Here is a 23,776-nt window from a genome sequence, read left to right on the forward strand (position 1 = left end):
GCCTGTGCTGCAGACCTCAGACTTACACAGGCAGCTTCCACCATCACATAAGCTAATATTTTGTAATAAAAATCTTAATCTATATCTCTTCATGGTTCTGTCCTCTGCTTAAACTCTTCCTGACTAGTAACTATTTTATCATCATTATTCCATTATAAGAACTCCAATTTATGTATGTTAGTCTCTGCTTAGACTAATTTCAGACATTTTAGTTTCTTCCTGGACTCTTGACCCTCCCCCACTTTGTCTGGCTTGCAGATCACACTTTTGTGGTCAGGTTATAGCTCACTTCCAGAATAACTGAGCCTCTCCTCTCTCATGTCTCATGTCCTCCTCCGACACTGGTGCCTATATTAGACTTTTATCTATATTTATTATTTGACCATGAAAAATATTGTATTATTTTATGAATAAATAACAAAGATTCTACCTCCTTCATTCTTGCTAATGTTTAAGTCTTTTAGAATAGAAACCAGATCTCCAATCACTCACGTTACTCACTGTTGGACCCAGAATATGGACAGACTGATACATGCCTGACATAAACATGTATTACAAGGTAGATTTACCTTAAAACAGAAGAGATTATAATAGTTGGTGATAAATTAAATTTTAACGTAGGTACCCATACTAAGTATACAATTATGTTCAGTGATATGAGAATCAATTGTAATTATTATATTGGATGATGATAAATATGCTATATTTTAATTAATAAAAGAAGAAACCATTTCTTGCCCTGATTATTTCCTAAGTATACTCCCTCAATCCAGTGATTTCAGGAAATATGAATTTGGTGTTTTTCTTCAGAGATGGTTTCTATTTCTGAGTTAAAATGATTTCAGGGACCTCCCTGGTGGCACAAGGGGTTAAGCACCATACTATGAAGCAATCCACAGTCTCTGCAGCATGAGTTCGATCCCCAGCCGGCCAGGGAGCAACCTACTTGGTGGAGTAGACCTCTCCTGGCTCACCTGCTGCTCCCCTCAGCAGTGTATTTCACTTGATCTGCCTGTTCTACTGCCCATTCTGTCTCTGGTGAATCCTCTCACCCCCTGCATCTCTGGCCTGTACCCCAGTTCTTGTATGCATAAATAAATAAATCTTTAAAAAATAAAAATAAGATGATTTCAGAATTAAACAAATATAGCACTATGGAATCCACCAACACCATACTTCATTCCAGGTAACTGATATATGATAGTGGGGGGAGAAAATGATAGTGAGTATATTATTCGTAATATTTCTCAAAACTCTGCAAGGAAGATTTACTGATCAGATGATACATAGCAAATTCACTGAGAACACAAGAATTACCAGGGAAAGTCAGAAGAAGGTAGAGTTCAGCTTCTAACAGAAACAAACCTTCTAGCCACCAAAGAAACACAGTAATAGCAATGATCAATTTTTAGACTGTTGACTTGCGAAAGGATACAGATAACATATTTGTACTCAAAGGTCCCTTCCAAACAGAAATCAGTTTTGACTACTATCTGAAAGTTTTGCACAGGCCAGAAAATATAAAGTTTAGATTGTCAATAAAGAAAGTAAATTAACACTGTATCTAGTGGTCTAAGAGCGATCTCTCATTTAATCAGCAAAAATCCTGAGGCATTAGATAGTATTATCCTAATATTTAGAGATGATAAAAATAAGTATCAGAAAAGTTGAGTAGTTGTTCCAAGTCATTCAGTTGGTAATTACTAGGACCTAATGTTATAGAGCAACCCCAATGTAAAACGGGTTGCCTGACTGTGGGTCCTCACCCAGGCACTTAAAGGGGACTTATTAATGCTAAACTGCAGACACATACAAAAGGTTGATAAAAGGTTTATTGACAAGGGAAGGGGGAACGGGGAAATGAATAACTCAGGAAGAAAAAGAGGAAGATAAGTTCGTAAATGCGTCCTACACCTTCCGCTCACCTGGAATCCCAATGACCCGCCGAGCTGGCGAAAAACCTAATACACCACATGGCCAAGAGGGCAAGTTAAACACCCCTGGCCACATGGCCAGTCCAATACTCAAACTGAGAGCCTTGCTACTTAGCTCTGCCTCAGGTCCTCACAAACTTCCCTTTGGGGATCATGGGATTTGTAGTTCCCAGTGTCTTGATGGAGTGGGGCTGGAGTCCACAAAGCCTGTATGGAGTTTGCTCAGCACATCCTTTCCCCCAAACACTACCTGGAATTGAGCCCAATGCTGCCTAATTTTCAAACACAATTCCTCTTTCATGCTTCTTTATAAAAGATAAATGAATAAAAACACACATTTGTTTTCTACTTGTTTTGACAATCCCCAGGTGATGCCAATGGACCAGACTCTCAAGTAGAAACTAGAGATCACAGTTCCTTCCTCAGAGGACCTGTGAATTCCAGGGAGCCCCCGTCTGCACATGTTACATGAGTTATTCCATCAAAGGCCTATTTAGACAACAGGCAACACTGAAATCAAATGTTAGCAGATGGATTCAGTCACTTTCTCTTCAGCCATCAAGACAGCAGGATCAGGAAGATGGGAGCTGAAGAATGATTGCCAAGGTCTTCATCATCCCATTAACCGCCAGCAGGAAATCTGTGCTGCCCACAACCGACTGTGACAACTACTCCACTGACAAACTAATAAACTCAGTTACATGTCCTGCTATGACGATGGATGGGCTTATTTCCTTTTATGTTTTCTACATATATTTACTTATCCAAATGTTCTATTTATGTTAGTATCTTAAAAATGAACACCATGACTTTGCCAGCTGAAGGATGATTTGCAAGCCAGTTTGAGAGCCAACAGGGGAACTTGATGTGGGGATCTTCCAAAAATATGCTGTGAATTCTAAGCAGGGGTGTCAATTCTTTTGTCAAATTAGAAATAGGAAGTTTCTCTTCATAAAAGCCAAAGAGAAAGCCTATAAGAAGCTGTGGGGTATCAGATGACTTACTGTCTTTACCCTTCTCTCAAAGGATGGCATACAAGTACACTTCAAGAAAGTGCCAGAAAGTTGGAAGTTAGAAGTCTGTTGTCTCAACACCTACGCTCCATGTGCATTAAGGCAGACCTGGCGCTAGTATTTGGGGCTCATATGAAAAGCCAGGCCTCCCTGGTGGCCGGGTGTTAAGTCTCAGCGCTATCACTGCCGTGGCCTGAGTTTGACCCCCAGCCAGGGAGGTGACCCACATGGCACAGCAGCCCTCTCCTTTCTCACCCACTGCTCCCCTCAGCAGTGTAGTTCAGTTAATCCACCTGTTCTGCTCCCCACTCTGTCTTTGATGAATCCTCTCACCAACCCCTCTAGTCCCACACCTATTGCCTACATGCCAGTTCTTCTACGCAAAAAATAAATAAAATTAAAAGAAGAAAAAGGAAAGCCAAAGTGCCTGACCTCGGGAAACTCAAATTAATGCCAAAGAAAATTCAAAAGATCAATTATTGCAAGCATTTTGTGTACTTGGAGTGCCGAGGCAGAATAGAAGATTGTAAAGCAAGTCAAAAAGAATAATTCAAGGCAAAAATAACTTCAAGGACAAAACAATGGAATGATAAAAAGGATAAGACATGCTTAAGGAATGAAAAGTCTGAGAGCTACTGTAACATATATACCTTATGGGGCCATGACTGAAAACTTATTTGTGATTTAGGAGGTCTCCAAATAATGAAGAACCACATTTAATGAGCTGAAAAGCACAGATTTTATCATTAAGATAATGGAGAGCCACTGAAGGATCTGAAGCCCAGCAGTCACATAGTCAGAGCTTCTTCTAGAAAATAAGTGACAAAAACTAAGTTTACAATAATCCTAGAATTTCACTAACAACAACTTATCTCACCAAGGACATGATACGGCTGATGAACTTCAGACCATCCGCTTTCAGACATACTCAGGTGTTGTAACTGAATGTCCTTGGCCTTTCATTCTAAACTACTGGGAGTCTTGTGTCCTTCCTCTGAATCTTTGCGTGCTCCCTTACCAACATTGCGGCAGGAAAAAAAAATAAATGATGTAAATATATAAGAAGTAGATATATATAATGAAGTGTTATCGTCATGCTTGTCAAAGGGATTTCATGCACACTGATTCTTGAATTTATCCCAGTAGCAAGAAGGGAAAATTTTTATTATTTTTCTAGGCATATTGCACAAACATAGCTCAAATTGGTGAAGTATTTTGCCATAGGCCACAGTGCCACTGTTAGAGACTTTTAATGGGTGAAGATATATTTTATGAATTTTATATCTTAACTAGTCAAAATATTTTTGCGAAATTCAAACTGAGCACACTGGGGATTCCATTATATTATGACTTATATTATATTAATTATATTATTCCATAATGACTGTTCAGATAGTCAAGTCTCACTCTATTATATAAAATAAAATTGAAAAACTATATTCACAATTACATTGTTCATTTACATTGAATATTACTCATCATTCCTTGAGCTGATTCATTCCAAATGAAAATCACAGTAGTTCAACTCCACCAAGTGCTTCAAGGGCAAGATGCAGAGCTTTAAATGTCTGTGATTTATATTTTAACTAGTTACCAAATACCCTTATGTTTTTTTTAACTAATTTTATTTGTAAATGATATTTGAGGTAGCACTATGAAAAAGCACTCAATGTTTTCTAAGCCATTGACAAGAGATTATGATCTATGCAAATATTATTCTGAACTAGAACATCTCAAAATGACTAAGATAATTAAGAGGAACTATACACTATGATTGCAACATACCATACTGAATCAACATACTCATTTTAAGTCATACTGTTGGAGCAAATCAAAATAATATTTCCTAGGGATCATGCATATTCCTTGTATAAACCACACATTACTCAAGAGGAATAAGGATTACAAGAAGTAAGTGACTTGCCTAAGGTCATTTGTGACAGAGATAGAGCTGACTCAGACTTCCTGAGGCTTAGCCTGGCCTTCTGTCAGTGACTCTGTACTTCTCAGTTCTTCTACTTATGGAATATCCAAATATCTACACTGTAAACCATCATGTTCCTAAAGTCAAAAGATTTGGTAGCCTAGGGAATTATTGAACATCTTTGTTGTCAAAAATATTCTTGAACACTCATAATTTTAAATATGTAATAGATGACATTAAACAAAAAAAATGCCAAATCCCAAATACTATGCTCTGTGTTTTCTGTTTCTTATCTCAAATGAACACAATAACTCTTAAATTAGCTATTATTAATTTAGAGACCAAGCAACCAAAGCTGGCAACAAGTTAAGTAGTTTGTCCAAAACCAGAGAGCTATAAATATAACTGAAATCTGTTTGCAACCAAAGCTGAGACACAGATGGAGAATGTGTCTTCAAATATGAAGTTGAATATGTCTGTATCCAACCTAGATCATTTCTCACTCATGGGTCATACCAGAAGTTTGCATTTCTATGGAAGTTAGTCTTCTGTGCATCAAAATACATTAGAAATAAATGCTCATTGTTCCTGATAGGTGTTCAAAGTAAATGTCAAGGGTTCGCCAAAGGCAGGCAATATCAACAATTAAATTATCTCCAGTTAATGATTTCCATTCATATTTTGGGTTCTTTGGTTGCTTCTAAAGATTTGGAATAAAACCAAAACTTGTGATTACGTATCTTGCTTTTCCCTTTGTCAATCCAGCATAAGAATTTGAAGTTAGCTTTACTGTAGCCTCAGTTAATAAACAGAAGAGGAGGTGGAGGGAGAGATGAAGAAAAGGAGGAAGGAAGGAGCAAGTAGCACAAATGAACATGTAGGAAAATGACTCTGAGAAACTCCTCAATCACTGAGATGCATTCAAAACGTCAAAAAGCAATCCAAGGTGAATACATAACCATCATTTCTCTCCTTCTGTTAAGAAGTATTGGGCCTCCCGGTGGCGCAGCGGTTGAGTGCTGGGTTGCAAAGCTGCCCGCAGCCTCTGCAGCGCCAGTTCGATTCCCGGCTGCTCCCCGGCCACCAGAGGAGGGTCCCACATGGTGCGCAGACCTCTCCTGCCGCCCGCTGCTCCCCTCAGCAGTGTACCTCGGTCCTTCTGCCTGCTCTGCTCCCCGCTCTGGCTCTGGTGAATTCTCTCACCCTCCTGCGCTTCTGACTGTACCCAGTGCTTGTATAAATAAATAAATAAATAAATCTTAAAAAAAAAAAAAAAAAAGTCTTCTCACATTTAAAAAAAAAAAAAGAAGTATTTATAACAGTTTTGGTTTTCAATCCTACAGTGGTCCATAAAATATTTAACAGTGCTTTTCTTTCATTTAGAGATGTCAAATTGTGAAGAGGAAGTGCTTTCTCGCCTTCTAGAACTGAGTTCAAATCTCATATCCACCAGCTATGTGGCTTCAGATATTTTGGCCATAAAAGTGCAGTTACACTTAATGGTCCTCTACTATGTGACAGTAGGTGCTATATATAGAAAGAGAAATGCATGGAAAAATGCTGCTTGGGATGGAAAATAAGAACCACACACTCAATTTATTATTTATTTATTTATTTATTTGTTTATTTATTTATTTATTTATTTATTTATTTGGTGGGACCCTCGCTGGTGGCCGGGGATCAAACTGGTGCTGCAGAGGCTGCGGGGCAGCCTCGCAACCCAGCACTCAACCGCTGCGCCACCAGGGGAGGCCCCAAACACTCAATTTTAACATAGTGGGAGAAGTTTTATGTGGGTGGAACCTAAAGGAACAGACATGAGTTATATGTGGGAAAAGTTATCCAGGCAAAGAAAGTAGAAGTTTTTCTGGTCAAGATATTACTATGTGTGAAAGCCCTGTTGTCTGAAGGATTGCCAGAGACAGACCTAAGAATGTGAGGAGGTCTCAGGAAATAAGATGACATATATAAATCGCAGAGTATCAGGACATGGTAGTTGAGGGGACACATCTTCATTCCTTTTCTCTTAGGCTACTGTCTTGGTGAAAACCAAATACTCAGAATGTTCATCCTTATTTCAAGGTCCTTCCTTTGATTCTCACCCTTGAAAAATACCCTAATAAAAGTCTTCTCTGCTTAACTAATTCTGGCCCTTTAAGATCACTGTCCCATCTGGCTCAGCCTGTTCTGATCTCTAGTCACAGAGTAGCAGATACTTTGCAGTCAGTTTGTCAGTTTTATACAATTACACAAAATCATTACACAATGCTTTGCCTTTCTTTTTTATCAATGGATGCAAAGATATTGGTCTTTTCTCCTAGAGGAGAGTAAAATCATCTCAGTAGAAGGTAATGGTTTTGAATTACCTACATCCTGACAATGACTGTGAGAATCATGGTTTAACAAATTTTCTTGGAACAGGAAATTCCAATATATCCCAATACTACCATAGTCATAGGGTCCCTGTAGAAAAATGGTTTCTTCCTTTACCTAAACTTCCTTCAACTACTTTTTCAAACATTTATCCTGTCATTCAACAATTACCAACCATTACAATTGAGACAGGGCAAGCTAGGGTTATTAGGCAGTTTTAGGGACAGTGCAGGAGGTGACCTCTGAAGAATTTAGGGAGGCTTCAGAGATAAGGACAATCAAGGGAATGTAACCAATTCCACTGGGAAAAACAAACATCCTAGGACCAGGACAATATTGTTAAGGATGATCCCGGTTTTCTTCAGGTGATAAGATAAAGCAATAAGCATAACATATTGGGAAAGGAAAAAACTGTTAGATAAGGAATGTGAACTTCCCCCACTTAATACCCTCTGGGAGTTAGCCAATCAGGAAGAGAGACTGAAATTTTAACATAATGAGAGAAAGTATATATTCCAAAAGTAATATCCAGTACTGGCTCATCTCGCCCGCTCCCAGGTACCTTATACCTGGGAATCTTTCTTCTTTTTCTCTTTTCTTCCTAAATAAAACTCTTCTTTCAAAGACAAAATTTGTCTCTCTCTGCTTACTTACTCCAAAAAGTCTGTGAATTCCTTTCTAAGGTTTCGCGAGACAAGAACTTGTGGTAAAGCGGCAGCAGTTGTTACACACGCCGGCATCACAATGAAGCAATCTGATCTATAAAGACCTTGGATACTTCTGTTTATAATCTATTCTCACAATGTTCCTTTCCTGTCTGGTAAATTAATACTTTTTCTTAATATTTCCTTTTGTTTTTGGGCCTCCCCTGGTGACGCAGTGGTTCAGCGCTGGGCTGCCAGGCTGCCCGCAGCCTCTGCAGCGTGGTTCATTTCCTGGCCACCAGCGAGGGTCCCACCAAAAAAAAAAAAAAAAAAATTCCTTTTGTTTTTGTACTTTCATCAATCCTTCTTAGTTGTATCTCAGTTGCATCTCTTCTTGAGTTGTTTAAATGTTTTATTTTCTAGCCTTCATCCTTGGTCAAACACACATCATTGGCTTCAACTACTCAAGAAGTCTCAACAACTGTTTACCCAATGAATCTGATTTGCTGTCTGGACTTCACTCCAGGGATTTCCAGCTTTGCACAGTAGGCATCTCTCAAGTAAATACTGTGCCCCAAATTGAAATGTTGACAGCATCCACAGCAGTCACCTCTTCCGTCTACAAGTTCTCTGTAAAAATCATAGCTCATGTGGAATAGGAACTTTGCATTTGCCCGTGCGCCAAACTAAATACCTTACAAGGATTATTTCATTTAATTCTCATTCTGTGACCATGGATATTTGTGATTATTAGCCCTGTGTCACTAAAAAGGAAGGAAGTTAAAGCATATTGAGCTCACATAAATTGCCCCGGGTAATATATCTTGTAAGTTGAGGGCCTGGACTTGACACTAGGCTGTCAGGCCCAGACACACTTAGTCACTACATTCTTCAATCATAAAGTCTTTTAAGCTAAAAAGCTAAAAGCCCTACTTCTCTCTGCTGTATTTGATTTGTCTTCAAGACTACTTGATCTAATTTTAGATATGCCTTTCAAGCTATGTCCCTTCTTTCTAACTTGTTCTGACTCTCATTATTTGCTACCCACACAATTGCAAACAGCATCTAGTATCTCTCCCTTGCACCATGTCTTCCAACATCAGTATATGCTCAAAACCATTAGTTTCGTTTCCAATAGGAAACCAATAAACACAAAAAGCAAACAATGACAAAATAAATATTAGCAAGTCAATTCCCAGCATTACAATGAAAAGTATAAATGGTGTTGGCAGGTACATGTTCAACAGAGAAGCAACTTCTTTCTCAGTTTATCACCATCTTCTACTCTTGCATTTCTTTTCTAATCCGCTTATACTATTTCACCTTTGATTCTTGCTATGCAACATCTCTCCTCATTTTTTTACTGCTTGTTTGTTTCAGGTTTCTCTGCCTTTGCTCATGTTGCTTGTTCTTCCTTCCTCTTGATCTTGTTCTTTCTCACCCTTAAAGTCTCCAGTTAAAGTTTGAATTATTCTGAAATCTTTCTAACCTCTCCCAGGAAATGACAGTGTTCTTGCCCTTGTTATCTGACATTACTCTGTGCATATCTCAGTTATCTCCTTGTTTATATTGCAAACAGCTCATATCTGCTGTGTTGCAGGGAGCTGACAGGGGTGGGCACTCTGTTCTTCTGGAGCTTTACCTGATGGCATACTGAATCATCTTTTCTGCATAGCTGTCTGTTTCATGAATTAAATGATAGGACTTAATTTCACAAATTCCTTGCAAACAGCAAAAAATTTAAAAAAAAATAGAGCCCCTTCCCTATAAGAATTGATACTCTCAGTGGGGAAGTTAATATGACTGTGGTTACTGTCAATAGATGAAGCAGGATATGCATTCAACATTTCTTCACTGTTTATTTTCTTCTTTAGGTGTCTATTTGCAGCTGGGAACATCTACTGATGACATCTGGGGTTATGCATTGAGATAAATTACCTTTAAATCTTGAAAGTTACTACAGAAAGATATTAGGATATGAGCTGACTTGAGTGAAGAGATAAGAGTGATGTTTTAACATACACCTCTGATGACCAGTATCTCTTACCCTCTCCAGTCTTTCATTCTAGGCACAAAATGTCACACAGTTAGAGAACCACATACCTATTGCTAAATATCAAAACTGTTAGCCCTCTTTGATGACTAGTGTAGAGTTTGATAGCTACACAACTTGACATGCTCCCAATCAATACCTGGCTACTGACCATCCAATGGGAGAAGCACTATATCAGAATTGGGAAAAAAGAAAGCTGACATCCTCTTGCCAAGCTGAAAAGTGATCTAAAAGGCATTATTAGGATGTCAGAGAGTCTACAATGAAAAGGGATTAGAAGAAGCTGAGAAATGGTGAAGAGAACCTGAAAGGGACCATGTAAATGTCATCAGACATAGATATTGGGAAGATGAGAGACAGTCCTATTTAATAGGAGGCATACAGCAGATGACAATTACTTGTATAACTTACTGTGTCTACTCAATGTGAGAGTAATCATCAAAATGCATAGTTACTGATATCAGATCTGTTTCAAAAAGGACTTATGTGATAAAGTTTGGTGGAGACAATTTTTTTGCCTATTATAAAAGTCATATTTAAAAAAGGGGTTTTATTCATCTGGAACTCACAATGAGAGACAATAATAACTTCCATTCAAATATGCAAATGCTTCAGTAAAAATATATGCCAAATGTTTATAGTAAATAATTCTGGAAAGGTGAGATAAGATCTCAGAAAATAGTGGTCAGAGTACAAACTGTAACAAAGAATTAAAAAAGCAATTTGAAAATATGAATTAAAAACTTTAAAATTGGGGGCCTCCCCGGTGGCGCAGCGGTTGAGCGCTGGGTTGGGAAGCTGCCCGCGGCCTCTGGAGTGTCGGTTCGATCCCCGGCTGCTCCCCGGCCACCGGAGGAGGGTCCCACATGGCGCGCGGACCTCTCCTGCCGCCCGCTGCTCCCCTCGGCAGTGTACTTCGGTCCTTCTGCCTGCTCTGCTTCCCGCTCTGGCTCTGGTGAATTCTCTCGCCCTCCCGCGCTTCTGACTGTACCCAGTGCTTGTGTGAATGAATAAATAAATCTTCAAATCCTTTAAAAAAAAAAAAAACCACCTAACTGGGGAGTTTTTGAAAAAAAAAAAAAAAACTTTAAAATTGGGGGCCTCCCTGGAGGCACAAGGGGTTAAGTCTCAGATCTATGAAGCTATCAGCAGCCACTGCAGCCTGAGTTCCATCCCTATCCCCAGCCAGGGAGATAACCCACATGGCACAGCAGACCTCTCCTGTCTCACCTGCTGCTCTCCTTAGGAGTGTATTTCAGTCAGTCTGCCTGTTCTGCTCCCCACTCTGTCTCTGGTGAATCCTCTCACCTGCCCCGCTGCACCTCTGGCGTATACCACAACTTGTGTATGCATAAATAGATAAATCTTTAAAAATATATATAAATAGGCCTTCCCGGTAGCGCAGCGGGCTGAGTGGCGTGCTGTGAAGCTGTCTGCAGCCTCTGCAGTGCGGGTTTGATTTCCGGCCAGCCAGAGAGATACCCACATGGTGCAGCAAACCTCTCCTGTCTCGCCTGCTGCTCCCTTCAGCAGTGTCTTCAGTGCGTCTGCCTGTTCTGCTCCCTGCTCTGTCTCTGGTGACTCCTTTCACCCTCCCGCACCTCTGGCTTATACCCCAATTCTTGTATAAATAAACAAATCATTAAAAATATATACATACATAAATAAATAAAAACCTTAAAATTACTCATAATCTTTGACTCAATAATGCAAATTCCAAAACTATTTCAAGAAAACGGTATAAAATGGGGTTACAATAAGTATTATTTGGAAATAACACAGGATGCCTCCTCTCAATAAAGGAAAATAAATTAATATAATCAAATAAAAACTAAAAACCACTAAACAGACTATCAGTTAGGTAGTCATAAAGTGGTATTTATAGATACTGAAACAGCACGTGAAAAGCTTTGGTTATCATGAGAAATGAGTTGGGATTCACCGTAGTGGAACATGTTTTATAGGAATCCCACTTAGGTTTCAAGAATGAATCGACCTATTCATTTTCCCTTACTTGAGTAAGTCAGATGTCTACATTATCCCAAAACATCACATAAACATTCCCCCCATCATGTCTTTGTTCTTGTCAGTCTTTATTTTTAATAGCTTTCCTTATCCCTTATGTATATTCCAATTTTAGCTGTCCTCCAAGTCCTAACTTGTTCTACTTCTTTCCATGATGTTTTCCCGATTATTCTAGAACACAAAAGCCTTCTCATCATCACTAATTTATATAAAGAGATTTGCAGAGATTTTACTTGTTGGAGAAAGGAAATGAGATACAGGATTTATAATTCCCCCCATTTAAATCCTAGCTCTATTGTTTACTAACTGGGTGATCTCAAGGAAGTTACATCACCTCCCTAGGAGTCAATATTTTCATCTATAATAATGCAATAAAAATATTATTCACTTTATCGCTGACCTCTTCATTATATTCCTACTACCAAAGCCTTTTCTTTTTACTCTTAACTTAGATTCATAATAAGGTGTACATGGTAAACTAGGACCAAATTGTACCCTGAGTACATAGAAGTTTCACTCCTATTGTATAATTTTCTAAATCCGTTCATTGTATAAAACCAATAACCATGGTAACTATCTCTAGTGGTCTAAAGGCATTGAATGTTAGTTGGTTTGCTTGGACTGGACAGAAACTATAAATGTTGTTTTACCTTCAGTTTCTACTCTAGAGAATAGGAAACAATGCAGAGAGGAAAATTGCTAATCAAAACAATTTGCGGTGATGATAAACAGTGTCCAGTGGCAGCTTAGGGAATAAGTGCAGCTCTCGTATTTCCTCCTCATACAGGGAGGTGGCCGTTGACTGAATAGGGACTGCCAACACTCATCACCTACTTCCTGAAGAGGTGGTTTTAAACAAAGTGTGCTTGAAAAGCCACCCAACTTATACACACTGGTTCTTTATATGTCATCAGATAAGGAGGAAAGAAAAAACAGAAATGGCATGGCAATTTATCTACTCTCAATAGCAACCTGCTTTATCTAAAAATGTTAAATATTCTCATTTTGCCATTCTTTAAAGAGTCTGTCACATCTTGTCCCTCACACAGACCCCACTCTTTTCTCCAAAGCCTAGACAGAGTTAATTCTGGGTCCTATTGGTTCACATTACTAGGAATACCAACAATGAAAAACAAAAATAGCCCTGGAAAGTTTGAAAACAGGGCCTCTCTGGTGGCCTAGGGGTTAAGTCTCAGGGCTATCACCTCAATCACCACTATGGCCTGAGATCCTCTCCCTTGCCTGCTTCCCTCAGCAGTATAATTCAGTAAATCTGCCTGTTCTGCTCCCCACTCGGTCTCTGGTGAATCCTCTCACCCCCTGCACCTCTGACCTACACCCCAGTTCTTCTATGCAAAAATAAATAAATATTGAGAAGACAAAACACTAAGAGAATACTTAAGAAATAACCAGTTTTAGATATTATTTTATAAGTCTTATAATTCTGAAGGTCTTCATGTATTGTTCTTATTGTGGATGACTGCTTCAAGAAAATATGCTTCACCAAACCTCAGAAATTGCCATTTCCACAAGAGCAGGATTGTGAACTTGCTTATTTTGTTTTCACCTGAGGGGATCCTGTATACCAACTCCTGGATTTTGGCAGCTTTCATGTCTGATGGCCCCTGTGCAGGCACACACTTGTCAAAAGCATAAAAGCATGGCTTGACACATATTTCACCCAGTTGGAGGAGAGGGCTTGCTTAGAGGAAGGACAGATTCTGGAATTGCACAGACATCCAAGGTGTGTTTGCCAAACCTCACAGCCACCCAAGTGTCTCTGATTTGTCTGGCTGGGTGCCCAGGAGGGAAAAGGAGTTTGGCAATTCTGCAGCCAACAGTGGAAACGCTGAAAGATTTCACAGAAAGGAGAATGGGAAGAGTGTTTTTTAAAAATGGTGTTTTTAAGACTTGGTAAGGTGAGTCTCCTGTTCATCAGCTTTGATAGTGTTCCTTTAAAAATCAGCAACTCACCTCCATTGATTTTCAAGTTCACACTTTCTTAAAAGCTGCAAATCTATTTTTAGCCTGATGGATAGAGACAATTAAACGAGAAGAACATCCAGAGAGATGAAGCCTTCAAAATATTGTTAAATTGCTTTAGAAGAAAGTAAAAAGTTTTAAAAGTTATAGGAATGGTGTAATGTGATTTGGCCAAAATTTGGGTAGCTCTGGCTTAAATCTTCCTCAGGGTTCTTTTATCTCACTATTAAATCAACGATTATTCTGTTTGCCTCTGGGAGAGCATTGCTTTAACACTCTGGACAGTCATATATGCCCTACAACGTTCTGTAAAAGTATCTGTTCTTCTTGGCTATTTAGGGATAATATGTATAGTGGAACCTTAAAACCTTGGAACCTTAAAACCATGTAATTTTAGCCTTAAAATTTTAGCCTTAAAAGGTCCCATGAAAATTCATTAGTTTGTTCTCAGAGGATCAGAGAGCAACTCTGAGACCATTCTAGAAAACCCTAGAATGATAAAATTATGTGTTTATTCTAGTTAAGAACTAGGTAAAATTTAAATTTGATCTCTCTCTGTCTAGTTTTTCTTCACCATTTCAAATTTTTAAAATAGAGAATTTTAAATAAGATATTTCATTATAAAACCAGACATTGTTATCAGTTTCCTTAGATAACTAACAATAACACTGTCATTCCATAAAACCCATTGGAATCTGTCTTCTCCAATTTGATCAGATTTCATTGTGGGGGTCATAGCTGCATGCTATATTCAAGGCATAGAAATGGTCATGCAGTGGCTGAGAGGTCTTCAGGGAAAAAGGCATCAGAGTGTGATTCCAGCCCATTTGGCGATGATCATTTCCTTTCTGCATCCCTGAGTACCATCCTAATAATGGCAGGAACTAAAGAAAAACTGAAGAGATGTGTCCTGTGGAACAGTCTCACTATAGCCCACAGGAAGCTCCACCCATGACTTGGCTCTTACCTCTTTCTAGAAGCTTCTTTTCTGAGTACCCCTCTACTTTCTAGTCAATTTCAAATTTTCCATTTCCTATAAAATCTCCCATAACTATAGAGAACGACTTCAGATAATGTCTTTCTCAATTATATTTATAGTTCATTTCACACTGGTTGGCATACAGTTCTCTAAATGGCAAAACTCTACTTTGTTGTATGTTTTTGTTGATGATCTTGACAAGACTATGAAATTATAAAATTCAGAATTCATGTTATCTAGTTATTTGTTATTCCTCACCCCTTGTTCTTTGTGCACTTTAGCTTGCCTCTTATCATTCCTCCTCACTGTCAACACTGTTCAACCATGTGAAGATGCTTTTAGAATCATTTTCTTTCTCTTTTTGTTCACACTATATTCATGCCACAAGATCGGCTCCAGACTTCTGTTTGAAGCTTACCGTGTGTTGACATGCAGTCATCGGTACTTATCACCGATTTGCTCATTGTTTTGCTGCTGACCCCCTGGTAAAGTGCTCTTCCTCCCCTTTTGAAGTTAGGTGTGCCCATGTGACTTCATTGGCCATAGGACATGAGTGCAAGTAATGCTTGTCACTTCCAGGAAGTAACTTTTAAAAGCCAGCACCCTGTTCACTGTGCTGCCTCTCTTACATTGCTAGTGCTCTTCATGGCAGAGGGTTTCCTGCCAGCATCCTTGAAAGAGGACAATATGCAAGAATATGTGACACAGGCATGACATACTGCTTGTTACTGAGGTTGCTAAGTTATCAGGTTGTTTATTACAGCAGCGCCACTTAGCCCATTTAAACAAGTAAGTTGACTTGATAGTTGTCCTTGGGCCTCCCTGGTGGCCTAGGAGTGAAGTCTCAGTGTTATCATAACAACAGCCGGAGTTCAATCCCCAGCCAGGCAGCTACCCCACATAGCACAGCAGACCTCTCCTGTCTCACCTGCTGTTCCCCTCAGCAGTGTGTTTCAGTAAATATGCCTATTCTGCTCCCCTCCTTGTCTCTGGTGAATCCTCTCACCTCCCCCCACCTCTGGCTTACACACCAGTTCTTCTACATGCAAAAATAAATAATTAAAGAAATAGCTGTCCTTTGTGTGCCTACCACATCTTGCCTTGCCATCACCTTGGCACATATCCCATTTCCTGTCTGTCTTCCTGGTAGACCGTAATCTCCATGAGGATGTGACTTGTGCCCATGTATCCTCCATGCTCACCACAGAGTGTAGCATATAGCATCCTCTCAAGAGACACATGTTGAATGAACGAATGTACTCAGCCTCATGATGAATACAGCCTGAAGTAAACATTGCTATTCTTGGATTTGTGTCCCATCCCACGGTAGCTAATCACGAATGTACTCACAGTTGTGACAGGTGGCACCAGTGTATCCTGTGTCACTGCAGTTACAGTAGAAGGTAGTCCAGGACTGGGAACAGCTTCCCCCATGTTCACAGTAGTTTGGCAAACACCTAATGGGACATAAAGTAAAAACAAACATAATAAACCAAATCAGTTGAAATAAAGGACAAAATAATGTTATATTTGACTGTATGGGTTAAAGTGGAATTAGTCTGCTATAGTGCTGTACCTAAGTCAGACTTGAATGATATCAAAATCACACAAAGGCTTCAACCGAAGGGCCAGTTCCTCCCACCACGACTAGACAATGAAAGGCTCGGAGCTGACTTAGGTGTCCGTTAAACATTTGCACATGGAACAACATTTTCATTGGCTAAAATCTAATTTGAGGTAGTCAAAGTATCTAAGGTAGTCAAAATATCTCCTTTACCATAGAACAAAATACACAAAGGTTATGTAGATTTACATTTTGGAAAGGTTTTGTGTTTTTAAAGGAAAGAGGGAAGGAGGAGATAATTGAGGAGACTTCCTCAGACTGCTCTTTCAGGTGACAGCTGGGAATCTATTTTAAGCTACAATGAAATTTGAAAAGATGCTACCTGATCATTTAACATGCCATAACATTTTTAAACTGCCAATGCCACCCTTCAAATGAGGCCATTATTTGTATGAAGAAAGCATTAAGACTAGTCTGAATATTTTCACCATACATGTTAAAAACTCTCTGAAGCATTCAAATGATTTGACCCAGAAATCTCACTCAGGTTGCTATATTTAAGGAAGCATTTCAAAATATGAAAACTACTCAGGCTAGTTATCTTTTACAGTGACATTATCCACAATGGTGACTCCATGTCAGTGTCCAAAAGAGGAAAATTCCTGAGGAAAGTTGCAGTATATAAAATTAATGGGCTATCAAAAAACTAATACAAAGACCTTTAACAAATAAGATAATAACAGATTGGCACGAGATTAAGTTAAAATTCAAAGCATGGCCATAACGAAATACAACTAATGCTTTATATTTTAAAAATGATAGGAAGGGCCTCCCTAGTGGCGCAGGCAGTTAAGCGCCACACTGTGAAGCTGTCCGCAGCCTCTGCAGCGCTGGTTCGATTCCAGGTGGCCTTGGAGATACCCACATGGCATGGCAGACCTCTCCTGTCTCACCCGCTGCTCCCCTCAGCAGTGTACTTCGGTCCTTCTGCCTGCTCTGCTCCCCGCTCTGGCTCTGGTGAATTCGCTCACCCTCCCACGCTTCTGACTGTACCCAGTGCTTGCATGTATAAATAAATAAATAAATCTTTAAAAAAATAAATAAATCTTTAAAAAATAAATAAATAAAAATTATAGGAAAAAAAAATATTGTTTAAGCAAACAGGAGTGAAGGGGATATTTGTTCCTTCTGGGCCAGGAAATGGCCTTTAGGGTCACATATATCTGCATCCCATACCCAGATCAGCTATTTACTACCTGGATTCTTGAGCAATGCCTCCTCTTCTCTTAGACAGGACTTAAAATCTCTGCACCACAGGCATTGTTGCTACTCAGAGATAACCTGGCAAGTGCTCCATATTTGTAGTGAATAAAATTAAGAACAAAAGCAATGATAAATCCTGGGATTCTAGAAAACAATCTTGACAGGGAAAAAGAATTCCATGAATTTAAAAGGGAGGAGGGTGTAAGCGATGAAGTCATAAGTGCTATAATACAATAAAAGGGTTCAATGTGGAGCTGCAGAGAAAGTGAGCAAAAGTAAGATGATTGTCCCTAAATGTCTTATAAAGGTAGAAGCCCCTCCAGCAACGATTATTTCAAAGCCCAGAAACTAATATTCCTGCATATGTTCAGATGTATTATTAGAAATTTTCTGCTCAGCACAGCAAACACACAATTGTGCTGACAGAGCTTACGTTTAAAGAAGCCTTTCTGGTGCTCCGCGGCATCAAACTATGGCTTTAACAAAGGAAATTTTTAAAAGGAAGGTGATTTGCTATTTTCAAAAAATGGAACCATTCGATGAAGAAATAAAAAATGTGGTCCCTTCCCCACTCCAAATTCTACCATTTTCCTGATCCTCCCTTCACAGCTCCTAATCTTGGTAGAAAGGAAAAGAAACAGGTTTATCACTCAGGTGAACCCTGCCCCCCACTAATCCTGAGCTGTGGGGAAGTTACAGAAGCTTGGGACCTCGGTGTCCTCATCTATAAGATCTAAGCAGGGACCTTTTTCTCTGCTGTGTCTGAGGGAGAGCAGGTGCAGCCGATGCCATGCCCTCCTGCCCACTTCCTTTTTTATTTTGTATCCCAGCTTCTGAACACCATTTCCCCATCAATTTCTCTTTTTCCAATGTTTTCCCTCTGCAGATGCCAAGTTCTTACATGACCTCTCTATATTCCCATTCCATCCATTCCATCCCATCCTACTTTCCCGCACACCTTACACACTCAGAAACACACACAAACACACATACAAACACACACATTCTATGACTGACAAAAATGGTAGTATCAGTCCATTCCCTCCTCCAACAAAATGTTTGTGGCTTCAAGGATGGAAAGCTGAACAAAGTCAGGTGACTCATCTTGTAGCTATTTTTGGTTTGGGCACCAAGAAAGGTCAGATTTTTGATGGCTGAAGACAGAAAACTCAGAAAATCTCTGTGGCCAGGTTTTCAGCCATGAGGAAAAAAGTTCATCTACATTGCAAAAGAGAGGCCAAAAAGAATAAATAAAATGCTGAGCTATGACATGTGATGGAAAAAATGATTTGGAGTGAGTCTTGACATTTTTGTGTTGCTGGTTCCTCTTGTTCTCAAATTTGGCTACAATTTTGAACTTCCTAAGGGCTGTTATTTTATTAAGTTCTGTAAGATCATCCAAAATCTCTCCAGGAAGCCTTTTATTTCACTCACTTGAGTTGGGATTTTACTGTCAACTAGCAGAATCCCAACCTTTTGCAAAATCGCATTATAAAATATAGAACAAAATAAAAACATATTTTCCCTTATAATCTACACTTTAAAATATTTTAGAACTCAATCTGGCGAAGTCAGGCATGTAGGAGGATCTTGGAAAAAGTTATAAGAAATATCTGGGCACTTTGAAAATATTTTTAGTAAGTCTTACACAGTCCTTATATGCAGTATTTAATAGACTCAATTTACCAAGAAGACATAAGCTAAAAATTCATGTGTTTATGGTCACTCAAAAAACACAAGGATGCAGGGCCTCCCCTGGTGGTGCAGGCGGTTGAGCGCAGCGCTGTGAAGCTGCCCACAGCCTTTGCAGGGCCGGTTCAATCCCCGGCCACCTGCGAGGGTCCCAGATGACGCACAGACCTCTCCTGCCACCCGCTGCTCCCCTCAGCAGTGTATTTTGTCAGCCTGCCTGTTCTGTTTCCTGCTCTGTCTCTGGTGGATCCTCTCACCCTCCTGAACATCTGGCCTGTACCCCAATTCTTGTATAAATAAATAAATCTTAAAAAAAAAACAAAAACAAAAAAAACACAAGGATGCAGTTCTGGGTAAGTAAAAATCAAATATTCCTACAAGAAGAAAAAAAATGAATGAATGCTCATAGGGTTACCGTGGAGCTTAGTTTATTTGTTCAACATACCTGTAATTAGAAAAACTCATCTATAAATTAGACATTCAATACAAAAGAGGAGCCGTCCCAACGTGCTTACTTAAGGAGGATGCTTGTATGAGCACGATTTACGTATTCTTTAATCAGTTCACTTTAACTGGTGTTTTATTTCTTTTTTTTCTCTACTTGGCATAAACTGAACAATGAAGACAGGAACTAAGAAAGAGAATAATAGAAAAGTGTACAAGTAAAAGAATCCATTAAATAGGAAGGTAGATGTGATCATAGGTGTGAGGTCATTAATTCAAATTGTTAGGAGATAATCACTCTGAAACCCTATTTTCTAAGATCCTAACTCTGTTGCACAGATAGCTGGATTTGGTTGGATGATGAATTTTGGCACATAAAGATTAACACAGAAAGCTTTCAGCAGGAACACATCAGTGTTCTTCAAAATCTCAAGAACTCAAATGAGTTAGCACAGTGATGTTTGCCAGCCAAGACGCAGAAGGTGGTGTAGAATCGTTGGCAGGTGTTTGCCTCTGTAATAAGCAGTGTGCGTGGTCTGAATCCAGAGATGAAACAAAGGGCTGGAGGAAAGGCATTGAAGAGTTAGGAACGGAAGGAGAAAAGCAAACTAAGTAATGGAGACATAGCCATATAGCAGCCTTGTCAGATAATTTACATTTTTGCCCCCAAATCCGAACTTACTACAAAAGAGAAGGATCATTGCTAGTTAAGGCTGTGGGCAACCCTGGTCAGAGTGAAGTGAGAAGAGTCATCCAGAGTCACATCCAATCTGTAAAGGTGTTTGGTTTTAGCTTGTTGTTTGGTGATGTGTTGGGTTGTTCACAAACTAAGTTGAAATGTCTCTCTTTAAAGGCTGAGGCATAGCTAGGGAGACAGGCCAAGAAGGGGCTTTTAAAGGAAAGGATTTTACAGGATGTTGCGGGATTGAGTCACTAGAGGCAGAAATGTCTGGGAATTTAAGTTAAGTCCAGTGTCAAGCATCCCAGGAAGCCTTTTTTCTACAAAACCCACTTTCTCCAATGACTTACAGAAGAAGTAAAACACCCCTGTAGTTTTGCTTCAGACAAGATCAGAAAGTTATTTTCCCAACTCAACTTCTAACTGGGGCCAGGACTTTCCAACTGGCTGAGACGTGGGAAAAGTGTTAGGGAAACAGTGAGATACAAGATAGTTCTGGAAAATGCAGTCCATCGGTTTGTACTTCAGATTTCACAGAGGAAATATCAATCTTTGGCTTCTCAAACAAAAAGGAGATTAGTGAGCGGTATTTCATAGCAAGTCTCATGACTTCACATGCCTGCAACATCCAAGTTTATACTTTGAATTTCCTCTCTCCTGATTCAAGAATCCTAAGTTTGCCTGCTTGACAATTCACTAGAATATCAGTTATTTCAAACCTTATATATCCACTCCTAAATTCTGATCTCCTCCCTCCATCTGCTCCACCCACATCCTTTACTCTCAGAAGATAGCAAGTATTTAGGTGCCGCTGTGTATCAATATACACCGAAAGTGGAAGGCCTTCTTCAACCCTCACTGCACACCTCTGAGCTATGAGCAAATCCCTCCAATTCTGTCCTGCATCCAACCACTTCTTCTTTTTGCTAGTTAAGGCTGTGGACAACCCAGGTTAGTGGGAAGACTCATCCAGAGTGGTCCATGGACTTCATCAGTGGTCACATCCAATCTGTAAAGGACTAGAGGCAGGAATGTCTGGGAATTTCAGTACCTCTAACCTGAACAACAGCAATTATCAGCTATCTGGTTTCCCATATTAAACTATTATCCTTCTGTCAATTCCCAACACAGGAGCCAGAGAGATCCTTTTAATACCTAAGGCGGGTCATACTGAAACCCTCCAAGTCTTCCTACTTTATACAAGGTGAAAGCAACACAAAATGACCTACTAGTTCTTACTGATCTGAAACCCCATTAATTCTCTAAACTCACCCCTATACTTCTCCCAGTCTTGTTGACCTCCTCATCCCCAATGAACACAAGGGATGTTCCTTTGCTTGGGTCTTTGCCTTAACATTCCTTTCACCCAGAATGTTTCCCCCCTGATATCCACATAGCCCACTCCTCACCTCCTTATCTTTGCTCAAATGGCACCTTCTCAAGGAGGCAAATTGCTATAGGGCTATTTAAAATTGCAACTCTCTTTCACACTGTTCTTCTAACCCCCTTTGCTACCCTGTCCCCAAAGTCCCCATCCTTAGCACTTGTTACACTTCTAACACATTATATTCTCAGCTTATAAATTAATCTTATGATTTGTTTCCTGTATCCCTAGCATATAAACTTCAAAGGTGTTGGTGGGTTATCTGTCTTGTTCACTGAGTACCCAATGTACTAAGAAGGTAGGCACTCAATAAGTCATTGCTGACTGAATGAACAAACATCACATTTCTGGGTGCAACAATCAACTCACACTGCCCTCCTTTAGCTGATCAAGGTTACCCACAGTCTACCTGGCATTCACACATTTGCTGTGAACTGCATGCTACTGAACAGCACAGTAAGAGCTGAGTGGGGAAGAGAGGAGGTAAGAGAGCTTCAGGTTTTTTGTTAAATGGAGAATAAATAGTGAGAGCAGAGAGTCTTCTGTGCTGTCACAGGCATGGAGCACTTCAGAGAGGGGGAGATGGGAAGGGGGAGATGAAGAGGGAAGATTGGCCTGAAAAGGAGTTCCCTTTAATGGCCTTTTAAGGATGCAAATGGCTGATGGGATTCCTTTGGCTGACCTGTGGCTACTGGGCCATTTTGGTGGGCTGAAACAACTTTCTCTTCCAAGCATTTACACAGATGAATTGTCTCTACTTTGGTTATAAGCAGAACTTTTTGAAAGACGCAACTCAGAGCTCATCTGAGCAATCATTTGGCATTTCTGGTAAAGTACTAATTTTTATATAATTAACAGTGACATATTTCAATCCCTCTTTACTATCAATTGTATGACATCCTTAAAATAAATGTGTAAGAAGATTGCCCCAGTCCTTGCCCTAATGTTTTTTTTTTTTTTCATAATGACAGAGACTTTTCTACCTTTTCTTAGTCTACAAGAATTAAAGAGAGTGCTTCTTTGTTTATACTATCTATGTCAATAGTATTACTTTATATTATTTAATGTAAAAGTAAGCAGTTTTTCATAGAAAAATCTTGTAAGTTATTATTGCAACCCCGACAAAGTCATTTAACCTATCCAAAACTTGATGACATATTATTTAAAATAAATTCAAGACATAAAATCCAACAAATTTAGAAACAGATGGAAGTCCACCAAAATCTAATAAGCAAAATGGGACGTATATTCACGGTACATCCGTATATTCATGGTACATCCTTGTTCTGGAAGGAGGGATATGGGCTTCCTGGCCAGCCCACACAGCTGTCAGGGAGGCCTCCACAGAGCATCCACACTGGGGCTGGGCAGGGTGCTTGAGCAGCATTACAGTGGGGATCCTCCCAAATCTTCCTCTGTCCCAGCGCAAGTGCCTTCTTCAGGCTGACATTTTTAATCTCAGAATTTTCTAAATTCAGTATAAAAAGTATTAGATAATCAAAAGTTCCATATTAATATTTTTGGCTAAGAAGAGCTGTGGTATTGAAATTGAAAAAAGCCAGAAACTTCTATAGAATATGCATCTCGCTGGGAAAACACTAGTATGTTAACTTTGGAAAATACGCACAAGTGTTCTTATAGTGAATTTAAATAAGATTAAGACCCAATGCTGCTATGAACCTCAGGAAGAATCTTTTTTTTTTTTTGGGGGGGGGGGTTTCAGGGAGGGGATAGTTCAGTCTAACAAGGAATCTGTAATAATAGTTTGTTGCAAATAGAGCTCCCTGCCAAGAATGGATCTTTGAATTCACCTAAGATAGGT

General features: G+C 39.5%; 1 protein-coding gene across 2 annotated transcripts in view; it reads right to left on the bottom strand.

The window, feature by feature from the left end:
* Positions 1–23,776, bottom strand: part of CNTNAP5 (contactin associated protein family member 5) — a gene marked incomplete at its 3' end in the record, with an annotated part of 850,995 nt that overhangs the window by 309,761 nt on the left and 517,458 nt on the right. For both annotated transcript variants that reach the window (XM_084247346.1, XM_084247345.1), the window contains exon 11: positions 16,279–16,385. In XM_084247346.1, the coding sequence (XP_084103472.1) occupies positions 16,279–16,385 (107 nt within the window). The remainder of the gene's footprint in view (positions 1–16,278; positions 16,386–23,776) is intronic.

Source organism: Talpa europaea, assembly GCF_964194135.1.
Source record: "Talpa europaea genome assembly, chromosome: 1".
NCBI lineage: Eukaryota > Metazoa > Chordata > Mammalia > Eulipotyphla > Talpidae > Talpa > Talpa europaea.